General features: G+C 36.9%; 1 protein-coding gene across 1 annotated transcript in view; it reads left to right on the top strand.

The window, feature by feature from the left end:
- Nucleotides 1–310: 310 nt before the first annotated feature.
- Nucleotides 311–18,374, top strand: part of FAM13A (family with sequence similarity 13, member A) — a 207,150-nt gene continuing 189,086 nt past the window's right edge. The window contains exons 1-3 of the mRNA XM_012647212.1: nucleotides 311–337; nucleotides 5,045–5,234; nucleotides 12,330–12,539. Coding sequence (XP_012502666.1) covers nucleotides 311–337; nucleotides 5,045–5,234; nucleotides 12,330–12,539 — 427 coding nt within the window. The remainder of the gene's footprint in view (nucleotides 338–5,044; nucleotides 5,235–12,329; nucleotides 12,540–18,374) is intronic.

The following is an 18,374-nucleotide window of genomic DNA, read 5'->3' as shown; positions in this document are numbered from 1 at the left end:
TCAGGTTTAAGAAAAGGATGTCAGTGACTTAAGACCCGCGTCACATGACTCCCTCTACTTGCCAACACTGAGGCTGTGGATCAAATTTCAACTACAGGCAGTCCTCCCAGCCATGTGGCTTTAGCCGAATAAAAAGCAAAGCCACACTTCCTAAAATGTTAGGAGCTGCTCTCAGCTTACTGTGGGGCCTTTGGATCGGGAGCTGTTTTTCAAATCAGAGCACATCTGCTGAATGGAATTTAAGTGTTTTGCTGTCATTTTAATGTTTTCATTTGGTCTTCATCAGTTCTTCCAAACACTTCCTGAGAGAATGGGGGCAGGAGCTCTAGCCATCTGTGTAAGTACAGGCCTTCTTCTGTCTTCTGTGGATACTACCAGTTTTTAGGGAGAGGCCTTTGCCCTCCTTGTTTTGATGAGAACTTTGTATAACTTTTTTTCCTTCCTAGGAGGTGGAGAAATATTTGTTACTTAAATTCCTAACTATTGAAATGGGTATTAAACAGCATTTTGGGTGACATTCAGCATTTTTGTGCTCTTCAGTTTCCAAAAAAAGGTGAAGGAAAATACATGCCTGCTTTATTTGGCTAAGTCAACTTGATTTAAAGTAGAGTATACTCAAGTGGTTTAGACTTTCTTGTTCCTAAAGAGTTAAATATGAATGTTTAATTGTAGTTATTGGAAAAATCCTGTGGCTAGCTTGAGAAAGAATTGAAATAACCATTAATTAACCTTTGAGTGTGTGTATGACATTTTTCTATTTCGTATTCCTATTTTTGTCTAGTAACTCTAGAATTTTTGTTTCAGCATAGTTGCTGAAAGTGATGGTGGAAAAGCTTGGTTGATATATATTTGTGAATCCTTAATCAACTGGAAACTTCTGGTTTTTATAATACAGGAGCATCAATAAACAACACTGATATAAAATCTGTAGGAAAATGTGCGTATTTCTAGGATGGAAATTCATGAATTTCTAAAAAATTCTGGTGCTTATATAAAACCTTTTACAATAATCAAATATTGTCCATTATATAATTTATAGAATGCTGTAATTTATATTTTTATTTCACTATAGAAAATGCATAGATTTATATGTGAATTACATATATTTACATTTCAAGTTGATATTGTGTTCCAGGGGGCATTTTATTTGTCCACGGAGGTACTACATGAGAAATATCATCTTCTTTATTATTACCTTAACTACTCATTAACTGTTCATTTTTTTTTTTTGTTTTGTTTTGTTTTTAGATTCAGAAAGAACTGCAGTTTGTTGTAGGTGGATGTGTGATGGCATCCTTAAATATCCAGAAATATCTGGGCAATTTTTGACACATAGACACTGAATGGTCACCAGATGGAGGACCATCCATCCCCACAGATTGCATTTTCTTAGTAAAACTGCAGGATGACTTCCTTGTTTCCAGGCTCAGAACTTTTCAGCATCCTGTGTGTCAGACTCTCTGTCTTCCTTTTAGCCCTGAGGCTTGTAGCATCTGGGTATTCAGGTGATTATCTTTTTATCACTCCAAAGAGTTTCCTTCAAAATCTGACTTGTTTATGTGTAAAATATTGATCTTTGTATTTTGTTACAAAGACAAATCTTCTGTTTTTCTAGCTTTATAAAAGAAAAATATAGAACGGAAAATGTGTAGAATGAGGCAGCAGATTGACCTATTTGTCTTGCAGATTTGTAGTCATCTCTGATTGTCTGATTGTGTTACTTCTTGCCCTTGGCCTGCAATACATTGATTTTTACCTTGATTGAAATACACTTTGACTCGTGTGGAACTTCATGATTTTCCTTAATTTATATCCAAAACGTGAACAAAATTTCATTTAAGGTTGACATAAAAATCACAGTTTAAGAAACTACTCTGGTAGATGAGTCTCTTCTCTGATGGTTGATCTTCCCTGGCTATTGATGAGATTCCTAGTGAGGAGGTCTCAAGACTATTGCGTTTCTTTTGGAAAGAAGTTTCTTTAGTCAGGTGAGGATATTCCAGAGAGTCATTTCTAGTGCTCAGGAAAGAAAGATCAGAGAGACAGGGTGGGCAAATATTAACTACAGTCCTAGTGTATGCATTTCGTTAACTATCTTAACTATTTTTTGAACAAAAAATAAAGGCATAAATAAACAAGGTCACCAGCACTTACTTACTAAAAAGCATGTTGGTATAAAACTCAGGAGATCTGGGCTGTAGGCGCAGCCCTTTCTCACTGAGATTACCACAGTGATCCTGATTTTCTTATTCCTAAGGTGATAGTATGAGCACTAAAAGACCCCTAAGGATTTTTCTAACAGTAAAATCCTAAAGTTTTCTGTCCTTTTAATGTGGGAACCTATATTGCTTTTACACAGACATACACACAACGCTCTGTAGTCCAGTCTTCAAACTCAAATGATGTATGGGAATTTATATGCAAACAAAAGCCAGGAGTGGGGAACCTGTGACCTCAAGATCCCCAAGTGCGGCCCCTTGACTGAATCCCAATTTCCCAGAACAAATCCCTTTATTAAAAGGATTTGTTCTGTAAAATTGGGATTCAGTCAAAAGGCTGCACTCAAGGATCCAGAAGCCCCAAGTTTGAAGTTTGAACAGTTAAGGTAGACTCAGAATACCTTAATTAGTAACTGTTGTTACTGTTACTGTTGAATATTTGTTGATTTGGGGTCGCCTAGCCTCCACTTGTCCTTTTTCCTAATATAAAGTCCTGACTATGTTTTGGGGAATGACTGCACCTTCATTGTCAACAGCTTTAAGGAGACTATAGCTCAAAATGATTGTCCTGCCTCTAGCAAATAGTGGGCCCAGTATCCCCACCAGGTGAATCAGACCCTTTCTCCTGCAGGCAACTGAAGCTTGAGTGGCTTGTCAAAAGACAGAAAAATGGTTGGGGCTTCTTTATTAATAATAAAGGCAATATCAATATTAAGGCTAGAAAGGTAAGATGTGTATTTGAAGGGAAGCTAAAACTCTACAAGTATTTAAATTTACAAAGAGGTAGAAATGTATCATTGTATTACAGTACAAAATAAAGTTTAAATGGAATTAATTATAGTTTTTCATTTCTATAGTTAATTAAATAACTAGAGGACTATTGACTATTTCTTATTACTGGAAAGGATATTTTATATTTGCTCAAAGCTGTTGTATATTCTTTAATAGTTTAGGTATAAACTATTAGAAACATCTCATTATTGGTTTCTATTACATGTCTCCTTTTCCAAGTGAGTTAGAAGAGCAAAACCTTATAATAAGTATTTATGGTGATGTGAAGAATTAATTGGGATGTCTCTGAAAATACAACTATTATGTTTCGTTGTGGTTGTTTTTTAAACAATGTTTACTTTTAAGAAGTATTACCCTGAATTAATTCCCAATTAAAAACAAGAATCAAATCTTCCTATCTTACTGAGAGTATAATTGCTATTTCATTGTTTTTTAACCAATATTTGTTTTTCTTTAAAGTATTAGCCTGAATTAAATTGCCAATTAAAAACAATAATCAGATTTTCCTTTATTACTATCATTATGTATGAAGATATTATATAGTATGGCTCTATTTTGAGTGAGTAGGTAGTTTAAACTGCATTCGCTTCAAAATATGTGAGGTTAATTATGTCTCTTACCTGAATACTTTCTGAGTCACCATGCCAAGATTGCTTGTTACCCTATTTACAGAGACACAACGTACTGTCTGTAGTTCTAACCAATGGAGAGAATGAAGAGGAAGGGCTATTAACAGAGCATTAATTGACATATTAAAAGATGCAAATATGTCAATGAAATTTGACCTGATTCTGTAGATTATGCAATTCAAAATCAAATTGAGATTACAAGTATCCTACTCAACATAATGATTGTGGAATTAACTACTTGCATGTAATTGTCTTATGTCATATATAGCATTTATCATAGTTTACTATAATTATATACTAACTGCACTATAACATTAAATCTCAATCAAGGAGAGGAACACAGACCCAGAACAAAATGAAACTGTCTTTTATTAGTTCTGTGACTTTTACCAAATTACTTAACTGTGGTTTTGTTTCCTTAACTCTAGATTAGAAGTAATGTTTCTACTCTTAGGATACTGTAATAACTAAATGGTAGTCACTTAGTAATATTTACATTTTGATTAGTTGCTACATTCATTCTCAACAAGTGAAAGTTTCCCCTAGTTCTGCTGCCTCTGTCCCCCAGTAAAATTGTTTACATTTTGCCATCTTTCTTTTCAGTGTTTTCATTTTACTAACACACATTTACAACATTTAGAATAGGACACATGCTTAAAAAAATGTTCTCTTCCTTGGGATACAAATTTTTATTAAAAGGAAGAAACAAACATGGAATTTTCGTTGTTAGTAACTTGAGTCAATTGAATATAAGTTTCATTTTTTATATATAGTCTTGTTGAAAATTTTAAAATTGTGACTACCTAAAATGTTGCTATTTCAAAGACATGGCATTTTGAACCTAAATGAGAATCAAATTGATTATATGTGCCAAAAAATTACTGAGATATATACAGAGGCAATCAAGTCAGAGAAATAAAATGTTCACTCTACATTTGTAATTTTTCTTTTGACTCTTTAAAGCTACCTTAAAATGACATCTAGATAAGTTTTCATCTTTAAAAACATCTCAGTGTTTCTGGCTCTGCGTGGGGTTTCAGTGTTAAAAATGTTTTATTTTCCTGTTAACCAGGTGCTTCTGAGTCACACCCCTTGGTTACTGTAGTAATATCTCTTAGATACTGCAGTGTGTTGCTCCCTCTCTTAGCCACACTTAAGTCGTGGCTTTAGGTTTCTCATTATTTTCCACTCTGTTTAACCATTATATCAGTCTGTGACTTTCGTAACACTGAGCAACACGTGAGAGACGTTAAAGATTTTTATTTGAGTTGAAGTAAAATTAAGCGAAGACCACTACTATTTGTCTCCAAATGTTTACATTTTGATTCAGGTGCTTCGGTTGTAACCATGCAACCTCCTGTGGTAAATATGACTGACTGCTCTTTTTTCTTCCGTTCTTTTAAGCAAAGTAAAGCAGCAGTTCGGCTGAAAGAAGACATGAAAAAGATAGTGGCAGTGCCATTAAATGAACAGAGGGATTCTACCTATAAGAAATTATTTGGAGTCAGTCTCCAAGAACTTCAACGGCAGGGGCTCACTGAGAATGGTATTCCAGCTATTGTGTGGAACATAGTGGAATACTTGACGCAGCATGGTAAGCTAAGGCATGTTTTAGTTCTGTTTGTTTTTATAGTTCTTGCATAAAGGGAGTTTGTTTGAATTATTTTATAATGTATGATTAGAATATCTTCTAAAACACCTTACTTAGTATATCAACTTATTGTGTAATATACTCTTCCCTTAAAAAAGGACATTACTGCTTGACATACTATCTTATCAACATTATCTTGACGATACCAATTGGATTAACGACAGAGCAATCACTTTAATTATTTAGATTTCTAGTTTGGAATGTTTTCTAGTTTTAATTGCTTAACTACACTTCACATATACTGTACTAATATTAATAGTGAGTTCTCTTGATTAATTAAATTTCAGCTGATAGTCATTAATTTTTAATGTAATCGAACACTTTCTGGGTATCTCTTTCAGCTGAGACCAATCATGAACTTACTGAATGCCTTGACGGTGTTCAGACACTCAGTAGGGATACTAAAAAATTATGCCTATTACCCTACTATTGGGGTGTCCTTTATTTTTAGAGTGATAAAGTTAAGCATATTAAGCATTTGGAGAATAATATAGTACATTGCTCAGTGAAAGGTAAATTACATTTCTTAGTTATTGAAAGCTTGTAGCCCACAGCTTTTTGATGATTTTATTTGAAACAAAACATAAACCTGGGTAATTTGAGAGAATGCTTCCATATCCCTCTTAAATCCTTTTGAAGCTAGGGTTGTGTGATGGAGAACTCTGAACTACATAATAAATATCAATAAACTTTAAAAGATTTGGGAGGGAAGCATTCTGAGGGAAAAGTTTGGAATTTTTATCATTTCTGTGCTAAAATAAGAATGGACTCATTTCAGAATATAAAATTTGTAGGGATTTTAAAATATAAAACTTGAGACTTCAAATAAATTCTATACAGTTTTCCCTTATCCATAGTTTTGCTTCCCAGAGTTTCAGTTATGTATAAACCAAGGTCCAAAAATATTACATGGAAAATTCTAGAAATAAATACTTCATAAGTTTTAAGTTGCATGTTGTTCCAGATAGCATGATGAAATCTCACTCTGTCCCCACTCAGGATGTGACTTATACTTTTGTCCAGCATATCCACCTGTGTAGGTCACCTGCCCATTAATCACTTAGTCTTGGTCTCAGTTATCTGATTGACTGTCTTGATATGGCAGTGCTTGTGTTCAAGTGACCCTTATGTTACTTACTAATGGCTCCAAAGTGCAACAATAGTGATGCTGGCAGTTCGGTTATGCCAAAGAGAAGCCAAAAAGTACTTCCTTTAAGTGAAAAGATGAAAGTTCTTGACTTAGTAAGGAAAGAAAAAAAATCTAATGCTGAGGTTGCTAAGATCTATGGTGAGAACGAATCTATCCATGAAATTATGAACAGTACATTGTCACAATTCTATTTTATTATTAGTTATTGTTGTTAATCTCTTATAGTGCAAAATTACAAGTTAGAGGAAAACCCAGTACATGTGGAGTTTGATACTATCTGAGGTTTCAGACATCCACTGGGGCTCTTGGAGCGGGTCCTGTGTGGATAAGGGGGAGCTACTGTACTTCATGCAGTTTGCTTCATCTTCCCAGCATTACATTCCCCCTGCTGATAAGGATCCTTCATTGGAAATGAGTGAGAAGCACTGATCATATGCTTCTTTACGGGAACGTGTATCGCCTTTTGACAGGGACTATGTGGCAAATGGTTCATTCCTCGACAAGGTCAGGTATTTGTGTTAGTTGAAAAAAAAAAAAAATCTGCTCTGGTTGCCAAGTATGTAGATGACAAAATGATGTTTTGTTCTGAAAACCGAAGAGCCAAACTTGTTTTCTTACCTTGAAGGATTTATCTCCTTATTTTGGAAGGAAAATGAGCTATAGAAGTGCCAAATTCTTAGAAAACAGCTGTGGGTGTATTGAAATACTTTAAACAGTTAAACATGAAAGGTGTTATACATAGCACAGCAGGCAGATGGAAGCCTGGCCTACAAAATCTTGAAGCCAGGTGTTACTAAGTTAGAGCTTTGACAGGACTCATTTACATATCCAGTATTGAGTAAAACTGCATCCCACTGAGGTAGACACAAGTGGATCTCCAGGTAATTAATCTGTTAAATAGTGTTATTCAGTATTCATTTGCATGCCCAACTGTGACTACCTAAAATAATAATTTGGTTTTGGCATAATCAGTGTTTCTTTCCCCAAGATTGATTGAGTAATAGTCTCTTACTTTTACTCTTATGTGAAAATCTTTTACATTTTTAATTTTTAAAATTGTATATATTTTTGAATAGTCTCATACTGATGGGCATTGAATTGTTTCTAGTCTTCTGTTTACAAACAATGATTCCATAACTGACCCTTAACTTGTGTCATTTCAAGTACATACAACTACAGACTAACTTCCTAGAAGTGGGCTGCTGGCTCAAGGGATATGTACATTTGTAATGAGCTCTATAGGAGGTGAACCAGTTTACATTCACACCATCAATGTGCGAGAATTTTGGCAAAATCTGAATTAGGGTTATAGGTTTTCTTCCGCCCCTCCTTAGCATACTCTTAGTTATATTTTAATAGATATATTCAGGTAATGCAAACTAAACATTTTAGTGGGTTCAATCAATTATTCTTAATTGGAGATGTGAAATGGAATCGCTAGTGGAGTCTTTTCGGAATACACATGGATTGGCCACACCCCGTATCTACTGAATCAGAATCTTGATGGGGCAAACTGTAGTAGGGACTGGGACCTACGTTTTGAAAGGCTATATAGTCAATTACTACATATACAACCAGACACCCCTTCTTGTATTTGAAATAAACCAAAGAACTTGTGTAAGGTTAAAGGGTGGTATAATGTTCATTTTATTTAATTGTAGTTTTTTCAAGTCGTCAAATATTTATGTACACCTGTGATTTTGGTCATACTTTTTAGTAGTTTTTTGTAAACCAGACAATTTAACAACTTGATATAAGGGAAAGCTATTATTATAATGGAGTTTTAGGACAGAAAGGATTTATCAAAGCCTGTATCAAGGCCTTTAAACTACTTTGGACTTTTTCCTTTAAAATATATAGTATAACTTATAAGGCATATCATTTTAAAGTAACCTTGCTGATAGTGTTCATAGATTTCTTCTCCTTAGGGTGAAGGGACTGAGTTATGCTGTTTTAAATAGTGTAGGAATCTCAAGCCACCACCAGGTGTCAGAATGCACTTACATATTGTCATATACTTCCTGAGCCGAAGTGTGCCATCAGGCAAATTCTGACTTCTGGTATAGTTTCTAATAATATTCATACTATTTTGAAAGAAATATTTCAGTTGTACAAAAGAGTAGCTGTCAGTTATGTAGACGTTAACTTACATAATTTTTCTTTCATTTCTAAGCCACTATTAAGTTGCTGTTTTGTGACAATTAGCACAATGTATCTCCTGAACTCAAAGATAACAGGAACTCTGAAATGTATGCGAGTAATTCTACTTCATGAAATCTAAATATCTCCTTCTTATGAACGTTTCTGTTATAGTCATAACTTTCAAAAATTTTAGGGTAGGAAAATTTAAAGGTTATGTAGTCTGCTTACCCTCATATGGGGCACTGAATATATTATTGCGTCATAAAGGTGCTTTTAAAAACTGTGTGGATTCTTTTTTCCAGAATGTGATATACCCATGTCCAGGAGTAAACTTCCCCTGGTTGAATATCGCTAAGTATCGTAAGACTTATTTTGGGTGGGAGATACTCCTGAGGGAAGAGAGTTGCTCAGTAAATGGAATGGAGGCAGAAAAAAATGATTGAGAAGCATTAAATTCAATGACTTCCATTTATACCTGATCAGTCTGCTATTAATAGTATGGTCCAGTGGGATCAGGAGGCTTGAGGAGCACAGTTCTTGGAGCTGGGTAGTTGTTTTGGAATTGCTGGATGTGTATTTATTTAAGGGAAGGTTCAAAAAAACTTTGTTGGAAAAGAAAGCCTAAGGTCAGAGCTAGAAAAACACATATGAAATCAGATCCAAGGGGCATTTGCTTGGCCAAAAACAGAAGGCAAGGTTAGGATAAGGAGCTGGGTAAATATAGGAGCTGGACTCAAAATTCTAGATTTTCAGGATTTGAGCTTTGACCAGAAACAGAATGCTGTTTTATTGGATGCTAGCTGACTGATACCTGGATAAATTTCTGAAGTTAAGGATGAACTTTGATGTAGTAGAGGGAAACAGACCTTGAATGAAGACTTTTAATGACAGCTGAAATCTCCCAAATAGTACCTGATATTCTGCAGAATTTAAGGAAATGGTATATCATATTAGTTATCCATTGCTGTATAACAAATTACCCCAAAGCATAGTGGATTAAAATAATAATTATTACTATCTCACAGTTACTGTGGGTGAGGAATCTGGGAATGGCTTAGTTGCGTCCTTTGGGTCTTTGACAAGGCTGCAATCATAATATCAGCCAAGACTTCAGTTATATCAGGACTCAAAAGGCAGACAGGGGAAAGATTCCCTGGCAAACTCAGTCATGCAGTTGTTCGCAGGATTCAGTTACTTTTAGACTGTTGACCTGAGGGTCTCAGTTACTCACTGGTTGTTGGCCAGCCACCCACCCTTAGTTCTTTGCCCATGGTCCTTTCCATAGGGTAGCTAACAAAGTAAATACAGTGGCCGTTTCTTCAGAGTGAACAAGCCAGAGAGAGACAGAACAAGCATGATGGATTGTCACAGTTTTTATAACTTAATCTCAGACGTGACACCACATTTGCAGTATTCTGTTGTTAGAAGCAAGTCACTAGGTCCAGTCCACACTCGATTGAAGGGGATTACAATGGGTATGATACCGAGAGGTTGGGGATCATGGGGACTATTTTGGAAGCTGCCTACCAAACGTACTGACTGTATCTCTTCTGATTAGATGGTCCCCTGACCATAGTGGTTGTTAAATACTTTTCATATCATCCTTGGTCTCATAATTTTTGTCAGGATTAGAGCTGAAATTAATATCGACTTTCTGTTTGTTTTCTGAAACAGGGTCTCATTCTGTTGCCCAGGTTAGAGTGCAGTGGCATCATAACAGCTCACTGCACCCTCAAACTTCTGGGCTCAAGTGATCCTCTTGCCTCACCCTGCCCAATAGCTAGTACTACAGGTGTGAACCACCGTGCCTGGCTAATTTTTTAAATTTTTTCTAGAGATGAGATGAGGGTCTTGCTATATTTCCCAGGCTAGTCTCCAACTTCTGGCCTCAAGTGATCCTCCTGCCCTGGCCTCCCAAAGTGCTAGGATTACAGCCCTGAGCCAACCTCTCCCAGCACATACCAACTTTTGATATTGATGTTCTTCACAGCCAAATAATATGTATATGTGGAAGCACACAAACATCTTACCAGACTACAAACTCCGTAAGGGTAATGGTAGTGTTTGAATATTTTTCTCACGATTATTTTTTTTTAGTACCTAACATAGTACCAGGCACTCATTACATATTTGTTGAATTAAAGAGTTCATAAAGTATTTTATCAAGTTATAAATTAAAATGAAATCGGCTTCCTCTTTTGCTTTAAAAAGAGCAGTATAATTCCCAGATAAGAGAAAGATGCAGAGGCTGTAACATAAACAATCACCTCCCAAAAAATTCTAATAGACTTCAACGCTTATGTCATTGCTAACATTCACCAGTAGACTCTCAAGAGTGTCGAGTTAAGTCCTTGGCCTACTCTTTGGAATATTGTTTCCTACGCCTTCAGAGTCCTCCCCTGTCGGACACATTCGCTCATGCGGTGTACTGTGTCCTTAAACCCAACACACTGAGCTGGAAATCATTATCTTCTGCCCTAAACCAGCTACTGCCCCCATCCCCACCCCTTCACTTTATCTTTTACAGTGTTTACTTCCTGGATTTCTGTTTTTCAAACCTTAAGGTTACCCTTTTACCAAGTCATATTTATTCTTTGTTTTTGTTTTTTGGTTTTTTTACTACTTTTTTACTACTTTTCCACCATAATCTCAGTCTTATTGCCTTGCAGTAGAAAATAGTCTCCCTAAGGCAAGCTCTTTGCCCTCTCCATTCTCCACTTCTTAGCTAGCTGAGTCTTCCTTAAACCCTGATTGTATTGTCTTTTCCCCCACTTAATGCTCCCGTGAGATAGTCTTCACTCTTTAACTTGGCATTCGTAGGCCCTGTCCCATTTCTTCCATTTTATTACCTGTCGGTCTTTGATCTGAACAGCCCACATTTTCATCTGCCTGCCTTTGTGCTATCCTGTTCCTATTTCTCAGTTCAGATTTGTTTGGTTCTTTGTCAAGGATAAATCAAGGTTTTGTAGGTCCAAATGCTTAATCCTTTTGAAACCTCTTTAAGAAAAGGAGCACAATATGAAGAATACAGAATTAGGAACAGAGCTTGGAAAGGGCCCAAGAAAATGAGGAAACCTGCAGCTTAAGCTACATTAGATTCACACTACATTAGCCTCAGCGCTTCCATTTTGCTTATGTTTTAGCCAAAGGTTAACTTTACCTCCTCCGGGAGGCCTTCTCTGCTAACCCCAGCTGACACTGATATGCCTCTCAGTTGACTTAAGGATCTAGTCTTATGCCACTCCATAGTCTCTTGCAGTCTTCCATTTTGAATTTAGTGATTACTGAAGAAATATTGCTTATTTCTTAATCAAACTATTATAAAGGTAATCACATATAGTTCAGAAGTTTCTTACCATACATGTCATACTTGAAAATAGTTGTTCATGAAATGCTAACCTACTATTAGAGCCCAGGGTAAGTTTCTGTGATGTACTGTGATTATATAAATTAAATTTCTTTGTGTAGTATTATATGTTCTATGTTTGTATATGGCATAGGCTTTATTTTTAGAGGTCAGATTTTATAATAATCATATGATCTTTTTAGTTGATATGTAGTGGGTATGAAAACCGATTGTTGTAAGAAAACATTTTTATAAAATGCAAAAATCTTCCAGTGATCGATAATTATACTAGTCAGAGAATCCTATGCTGAGATTTATTTATTCCTGTTGTTGTTGTTATTTAGATTTTGTCTCTGTTTGTGAAAAACCTCTATTTTCTGTGTCTACTTTGCTGTTCCAGGACTCACTCAAGAAGGCCTTTTTAGAGTGAATGGTAACGCGAAGCTAGTGGAACAACTGCGACTGAAGTTCGAGAGCGGAGAGCCTGTGGAGCTCGGGAGAGATGGCGACATCTGCTCAGCAGCCAGTTTGTTGAAGCTCTTCCTGAGGGAGCTGCCGGATGGGGTGATCACCTCGGCGTTACATACTCGATTCATTCAGCTCTTTCAGGGTTAGTGTGGTAAATCCTTTCAGGAGTTAAAACAATTTTATTTTCTGGTGAAAACTAAGCTTTTAAATACTTAAAAGTTAAATATGAAAATAAGCTCTTAAATACTTACGGTCTTTCCGTAACTATCGCCTTGCTATTTTACTCTAGGCCCTCATCTCCCACCTAAAATAATACTAAACCGAGTATGAAATACCATTATTAAATGGAATTTCTGAGATCACTGGCATATGAATCCTTCAGTAATATAATATTGAGAAGCTGTGATGCTTTTGGGTCAAAGAAATTCTTTTCTGACTAGTGACTGCCATACAAGGAATGAGAAGAAAAAGAAGAAGAATTTAGAAAAATATTAATCAAATTGTGGTTGTTTAGTGACCTTTGAGACTGAAAGCTCTCTGGTGTGCTTGCTTTTTCTCATAAGCAAGATTGAGTCCTAAAATAATTGTCTTCGTTTTGTGAGGTAAAAATTGATGTATGAAGTGATTTTATAAGAAGGAATTCCTTTTTTAAGTGTAGTAATTATGGACATAAACATTGAATTCTCTCCCTCAAACATTATTGAGTTTCTCTTACCATATTTAGGAAGGCCTAAATATGGTAAGAGAAGAATTATTTATCCTTGAAGAGCTATTTCTTTCCTTATTTTTCTTAAGTCAAAGAGGAAAGGGAAAAATGTATTTCTAAGAGTGTTAGTTGCCAGATTAAGGATGTTACTTAAGCTGGGTGTGATGGTGTACACCTATAGTCCCAGCTGTAGTCCCACACTCCCTCTGGAGCTCAGGAGTTCAAGACCACCCTGGGAAAAAACATAGTGTAGCGAGACCCTATTTCTTTTTGTTTTTAATAAAAAAAAAAAAAAAAAAAAGGAAGCCACATTCCTGTACAGCAGTGGTATAAACATTCACATGTAGTAAAAGAATGAGATACGTGAGAAGACAAGATAGGATGAGGAAGAAGGTGCCAGAAATACTTTACCCCACGAAAGACCATTTTCAAATATTAGGTAAGAGTGGTGAGGTTGTGTTGGAAAATTACACTGATCACCCCCACTGGGCATCCACTAGGGAGGGAGATCTCTCGGTAGCTCCCCAAGGCGCTCAGGTCAGCAGTGCCTTCTCACCTGGCCTCTTCTCACTCCTCCGCAGCCCCTGGCTACACCAGGTAGTTCTTTTAGAAAATTACCCACATCTTGTTTCTTTCTTCAGAGTTCCCATCTGGTCCTCGGGAAACACATGCACATCCTTGCTAAGTTCTTAAAACGGAGGTCAGTCCCAGAGCAGAGCCCTGTTTCTTTGTGCTGCCACCCAAGGCACCTTTAGCCAGCCTGTCTGTGTTAGACTCTTTCAGATGTCTTGGACTCTTTCAGGAGTTTTAGGCTGTTCAAACTCCCTGCGTGGTTCTCTGATGCCCCTCACTTGGCTTGGGGACAGTCAGGGGAAGCATTTTATTTCTCCAACAACTCTCCCTTTAAACAAATCCTTACTCTCTAATCTTTAACTTCAAATTTTAAATTTCATGTTTCTGCTTAAATGTCCTTGACATAGGTGATAGATGGATGGCCCAAGGCTTCCAGACCTGTTTTTGGTCTCACCTTAACAAGTTCTGTATAGCTATTCTATTACCTCTTTGTAGAGTGTGTGGGCCTATCACAACCTTTGTTTTTTATGTCTGGGGCCTCAGCCCCAAGTTGTGTTAATTTGCTAGACCTGTCCTAACAAAATGGCACAGACTGAGTGGCTTAAACAAGAGAAATTTATTTTCTCACAGTTTCGAAAGCTGGAAATCCGAGATCAAGGTGCCAGCGGCATTGGTTTCTGGTGAGGCTTTCTCCTTGTCTTGCAAACGGCCACCTTCTTGCTATGTCGTCACATGGCCTATCCTCTGTGTTGGGCGCTCTCCTGATGTTTCTTCCTCTTATAAGGACATCAGTCCTGTTGGATTAGGATCCCACCCTTATGACTTCATTTAACCTTAATTATCTCTTTAAAGGCCCCAAATACATTCTGAGGTACTAGAGGTTAGAGTTTCAACATAGGAATTTTGGAGGAACACAATTCAATCCATAACAGTGATGCAACAGGAAAAATTGTTATTTTGTTTGTAATCTTATTTGGCCACTTTATTTTTCAAAAAATGATTTTCGTTTTTTGAAAAATGCATGATATAATCATAGATAACATAAAATTATTAAATATTGGTAATAGTGATACAATATGGAAGCAAAAATTACAGAACGATTTGTTCTGGTTATCTACAGTGCTTTGGCTTTCTGTGTCATTAAGTGACATTTGGTAAGTGATATATTTGAGGCTTGTTAATCCCAGTGTTCTCTCTTAGATAATCTAATTGAAGTGTGAATAACTACTTGCTATTTTGGTTCCTCTCCGTGTAAAAGACACATATTAGCTGCATCTAGTCAGCCATTTTGGCCCCAGGTCTGTACTTTCTATTTTTATAATCTCAGGTGTGTTTTGGAAGTAGGTATGAATTGTAAGTGATAGGATTAGTGTAAGAATTAGTGTAAGAATAGGATTCATTTAATTTTGGATTAACTAGAAATGTCTTTATTTGAATGTTCCATATTGAAAAATTCTTCTATAATTATTTCTATCTTGTAATTGAGTATTTTTATTGTTATTTGATGACTTGGAATTAGATAAGTCTATCTTTTTTTTTTTTTTTAGTACCTTCTATATCAGTGGTCCCCAACTTTTTGGCACCAGGAACAGGTTTCATGGAAGATAATTTTTCTATTGAGTGTGGGGTGGGGGGAGCTCAGGCTGTGATGCAAGTGATAGGGACTGGTTGTAAATACAGATGAAGCTTTGCTCCCTCGCCGCTCACCTCCTCCTGTGTGGCCTGGTTCCTAAGTTTCATGGAAGACAATTTTTCCATGGCCAAGGGATGGAGGGGGTGCTCAGGCGACGATGTGTGGCCCAGTTCCTAATAGGCCACGGACCAGAACTGGGCCTTGGCCCAGGGGTTGGAGACCACAGTTCTATGTAGATACTGGATATACAAAGAAATAAAAGATTACACATCTTAATTTCAAGGGGTGTGTGATTTAATTGAGGAGGTAGAATTTGTGTTCTGTATATTCTACAACGGTTTTTCAAATGAGCAATAAGAATGTCCAGTCAATGGTAACTGGGGGTGATATTTCAGCAAACTTCCCGTTGAAAGTTTGCTGAAATATCAATTCACAATTAAGGTTGATTAATAAGAGGAAGAGGTTTATTTACTGTGTGCACAAGGAGAATCACAGAGTGATTCCCAATATCCTGATGGGATCCAGATATTATTATACCCTCTTTTTAGAGGGGAGAAGGAGATGAGGAATATAGGTAATTCTGTTTAGGGGCAAAAATGGTTGCTAGAGAGGATGAATGGCTGGGGGAAACATAGTGACTTGTAAATTAACCTGAGAGACACGTATTATGCTTAAAATGATTTGGGCCAGGTCTGGTTGCATTCTTGATTTTCTTTCCTGCAATATAATGAGATAACAGGGAAGAAAAGGGAAGCTGGTTGTTCTTTTGATGGGTCTGTCTGATTATGCGGATAGAGGGAAAGCCCATTCCAAGGGCCTGTTGATCTGTAAGGGGCTTTAATTCAAAATACTCTTTACACCAAGGAGTCATTCTTGGGTGAAGTTTCCTGAGCTCCTTCATAACTAACAAGGCGAGAAGGAAATCAATCTGGATGATGGTGGTCAGAATATATTTTATAGAACCAGTAAGATTGAAGTACGTAAGATTAACCAGAATAGGGAGGAAAACCTTTTAGGTGAGGAAAGAGCATGAGCAGAAACACTAAGAATTGTCTGACAAAGCTATCTGTAGCTAAGAGAGATTTGCAAAGGATATGATCGAAAAAGTAAATTGAGACCAGATGGTACAGTATCTTGAATATTTGTCTAAGGAATGTGTATTTATGTATAATTACTAAATTTTTTGAAGAAATAGTTCATGTGATAGAAGCAGTATTTTAGGCAGTGCTGTGTAAGGTGGTTGAATGGGAAGATGCTAGGTACAGAAAGAATATCTAGAAGATTAACAGAAATCCAGGACATGGTCCTAAGACCTGTCTAAGAGTTGGAAATGGAATTTTAAAAATTGTGGTAAATATACATAACATAATGTTTACCATTTTAATCATTTTTAAGTAAAATTCAGTGGCATTAAGTACGTGTGTAGTGTTCTGCAACCATCACCACTATCCATTGCCAAAGCTTTTTTTCTCATCATTCAAAATAGAAACTGGTAATGGGATTTTAAAGGAAGGTATGGGAAGAAAAAAATAAAAATCTCAGGACCCCCAAAACTCATTCTGCCAAAGGGAGAACTGAGTCTGGGGACTTGACATGTAAGGACTGCCATGTCTCTAATGACCCCAGAACCATGTGGCGGCAGATGGCCAGTTTGTCAGGCTGCTGTGAACGCGTGCTAATACATCAGGAAGAAGGTTTTTTTTTTTTTTTTTTTTATTTCAGAATATTATGGGGTACAAAGATTTTGGTTACATATATTGCCTTTGCACCGCCCAAGCCAGAGCTACAAGCGTGCCCATCCCCCAGACAGTGCACTCTGCACCCATTAGCTGTGAACTTGATCCAGGAAGAAAGTTTTGAGGCAAGGTTGTAGTAGCACCAGGGAGGGCATCTTGCAAAGCTAATGCTTAGACAAGGCCTGGGGCAACTATTATGCTTTTGTCTTCAGTAATTAAAATCTTCTCTTTTCTGTCCATACCCAGGGTGGGGCCTTGACGTTTTAAAATGCTTCAGCTTGTCAGACCTGATCGTTTGTCCTGAAAGGAAGAGACAGCCTTCCACTTTCTAGGAACCTTCTGTGGCTGACTAATACTCCTTCCCTACCTCCAGGTGAATTTGGTATTTATTCCAAAGGCTCAGATGCTGTTAAACTTGGTGGTGTCAATCTTGAATGATGAGATTCAGAAAATATGATTAAGTATAGAGTTTTTGGGGGGCAAAGCTTGACAATAGCTACCTGGGAAGCACAGACTCCAAAGGATTAGGGCCAGTGCTCCAACATGGAAAAGTTAAAGCTTCACTTATACAGGCAGAGACAGAAGTTTAGCAGGGTTACAACATTTTTCATAGGAGGTCAGTATATACGTTATAGTGATTTGTTTGACTGCAGCTTGCTGTAACAAGCCCAAGGAAGATTGCTTTAACATTCCCTAAGGGGAATATTATTTCTGCCACCTTTCAGTATTTTCTAATCTACAGTATAGGAATAAAGGAGTTAATCTATAATCGGAGAGGCAGAAGTTGAAGCTGCGTGCTACGTGACTGAGGCCACACAGTCACATTCCTGTCAAGGCTGTGATAATTTACAGTTCCAGAAGCTTTAAGTTTGAATTATTTAATTTCACAGTAGGATCTGATGATCTTGTAGGGGCTTTAGTAAGTGCCTTCCTCAGAGATCTAGCTGTTTTTATCAAAGAGGAGACATTCCTGATGTGGCATCTTGACAATTGATCCCTTAATAAAAATAATGGAAGTTAAAAGGGGAGGATTTTTTGGAGGCCGTGATGAAGAACTTATTTTAAATGGACAAGTAAAATGAAGGTCAGTGCTTATGAGAGGGATTAGGGATCATCAACTGTCAAGAGTCACGAAGTCTGTCAATTTAGCAAGGAGACTTTATTTCTTATAAAGGGTTGCAACCTGCAGGCTGGCCTTCCTGACAGGCTGGGAAGTGAGACAGGCACTTTAAGGGGGGAGGGAGAGGTAAGACAGGAATTTATGTCGAAGAGGTTGCTCAAGTATACATATTCAACAGGTTGCAGGGGAGCTATGAGTATTTATGAAGG

Source organism: Propithecus coquereli, unplaced genomic scaffold (genome assembly GCF_000956105.1).
Source record: "Propithecus coquereli isolate 6110/MARCELLA unplaced genomic scaffold, Pcoq_1.0 Scaffold26, whole genome shotgun sequence".
Classification (NCBI taxonomy): Eukaryota; Metazoa; Chordata; class Mammalia; order Primates; family Indriidae; genus Propithecus; species Propithecus coquereli.
Note: the sequence above shows the minus strand (reverse complement) of the source record. Positions and strands in the feature narration are given on the sequence as shown.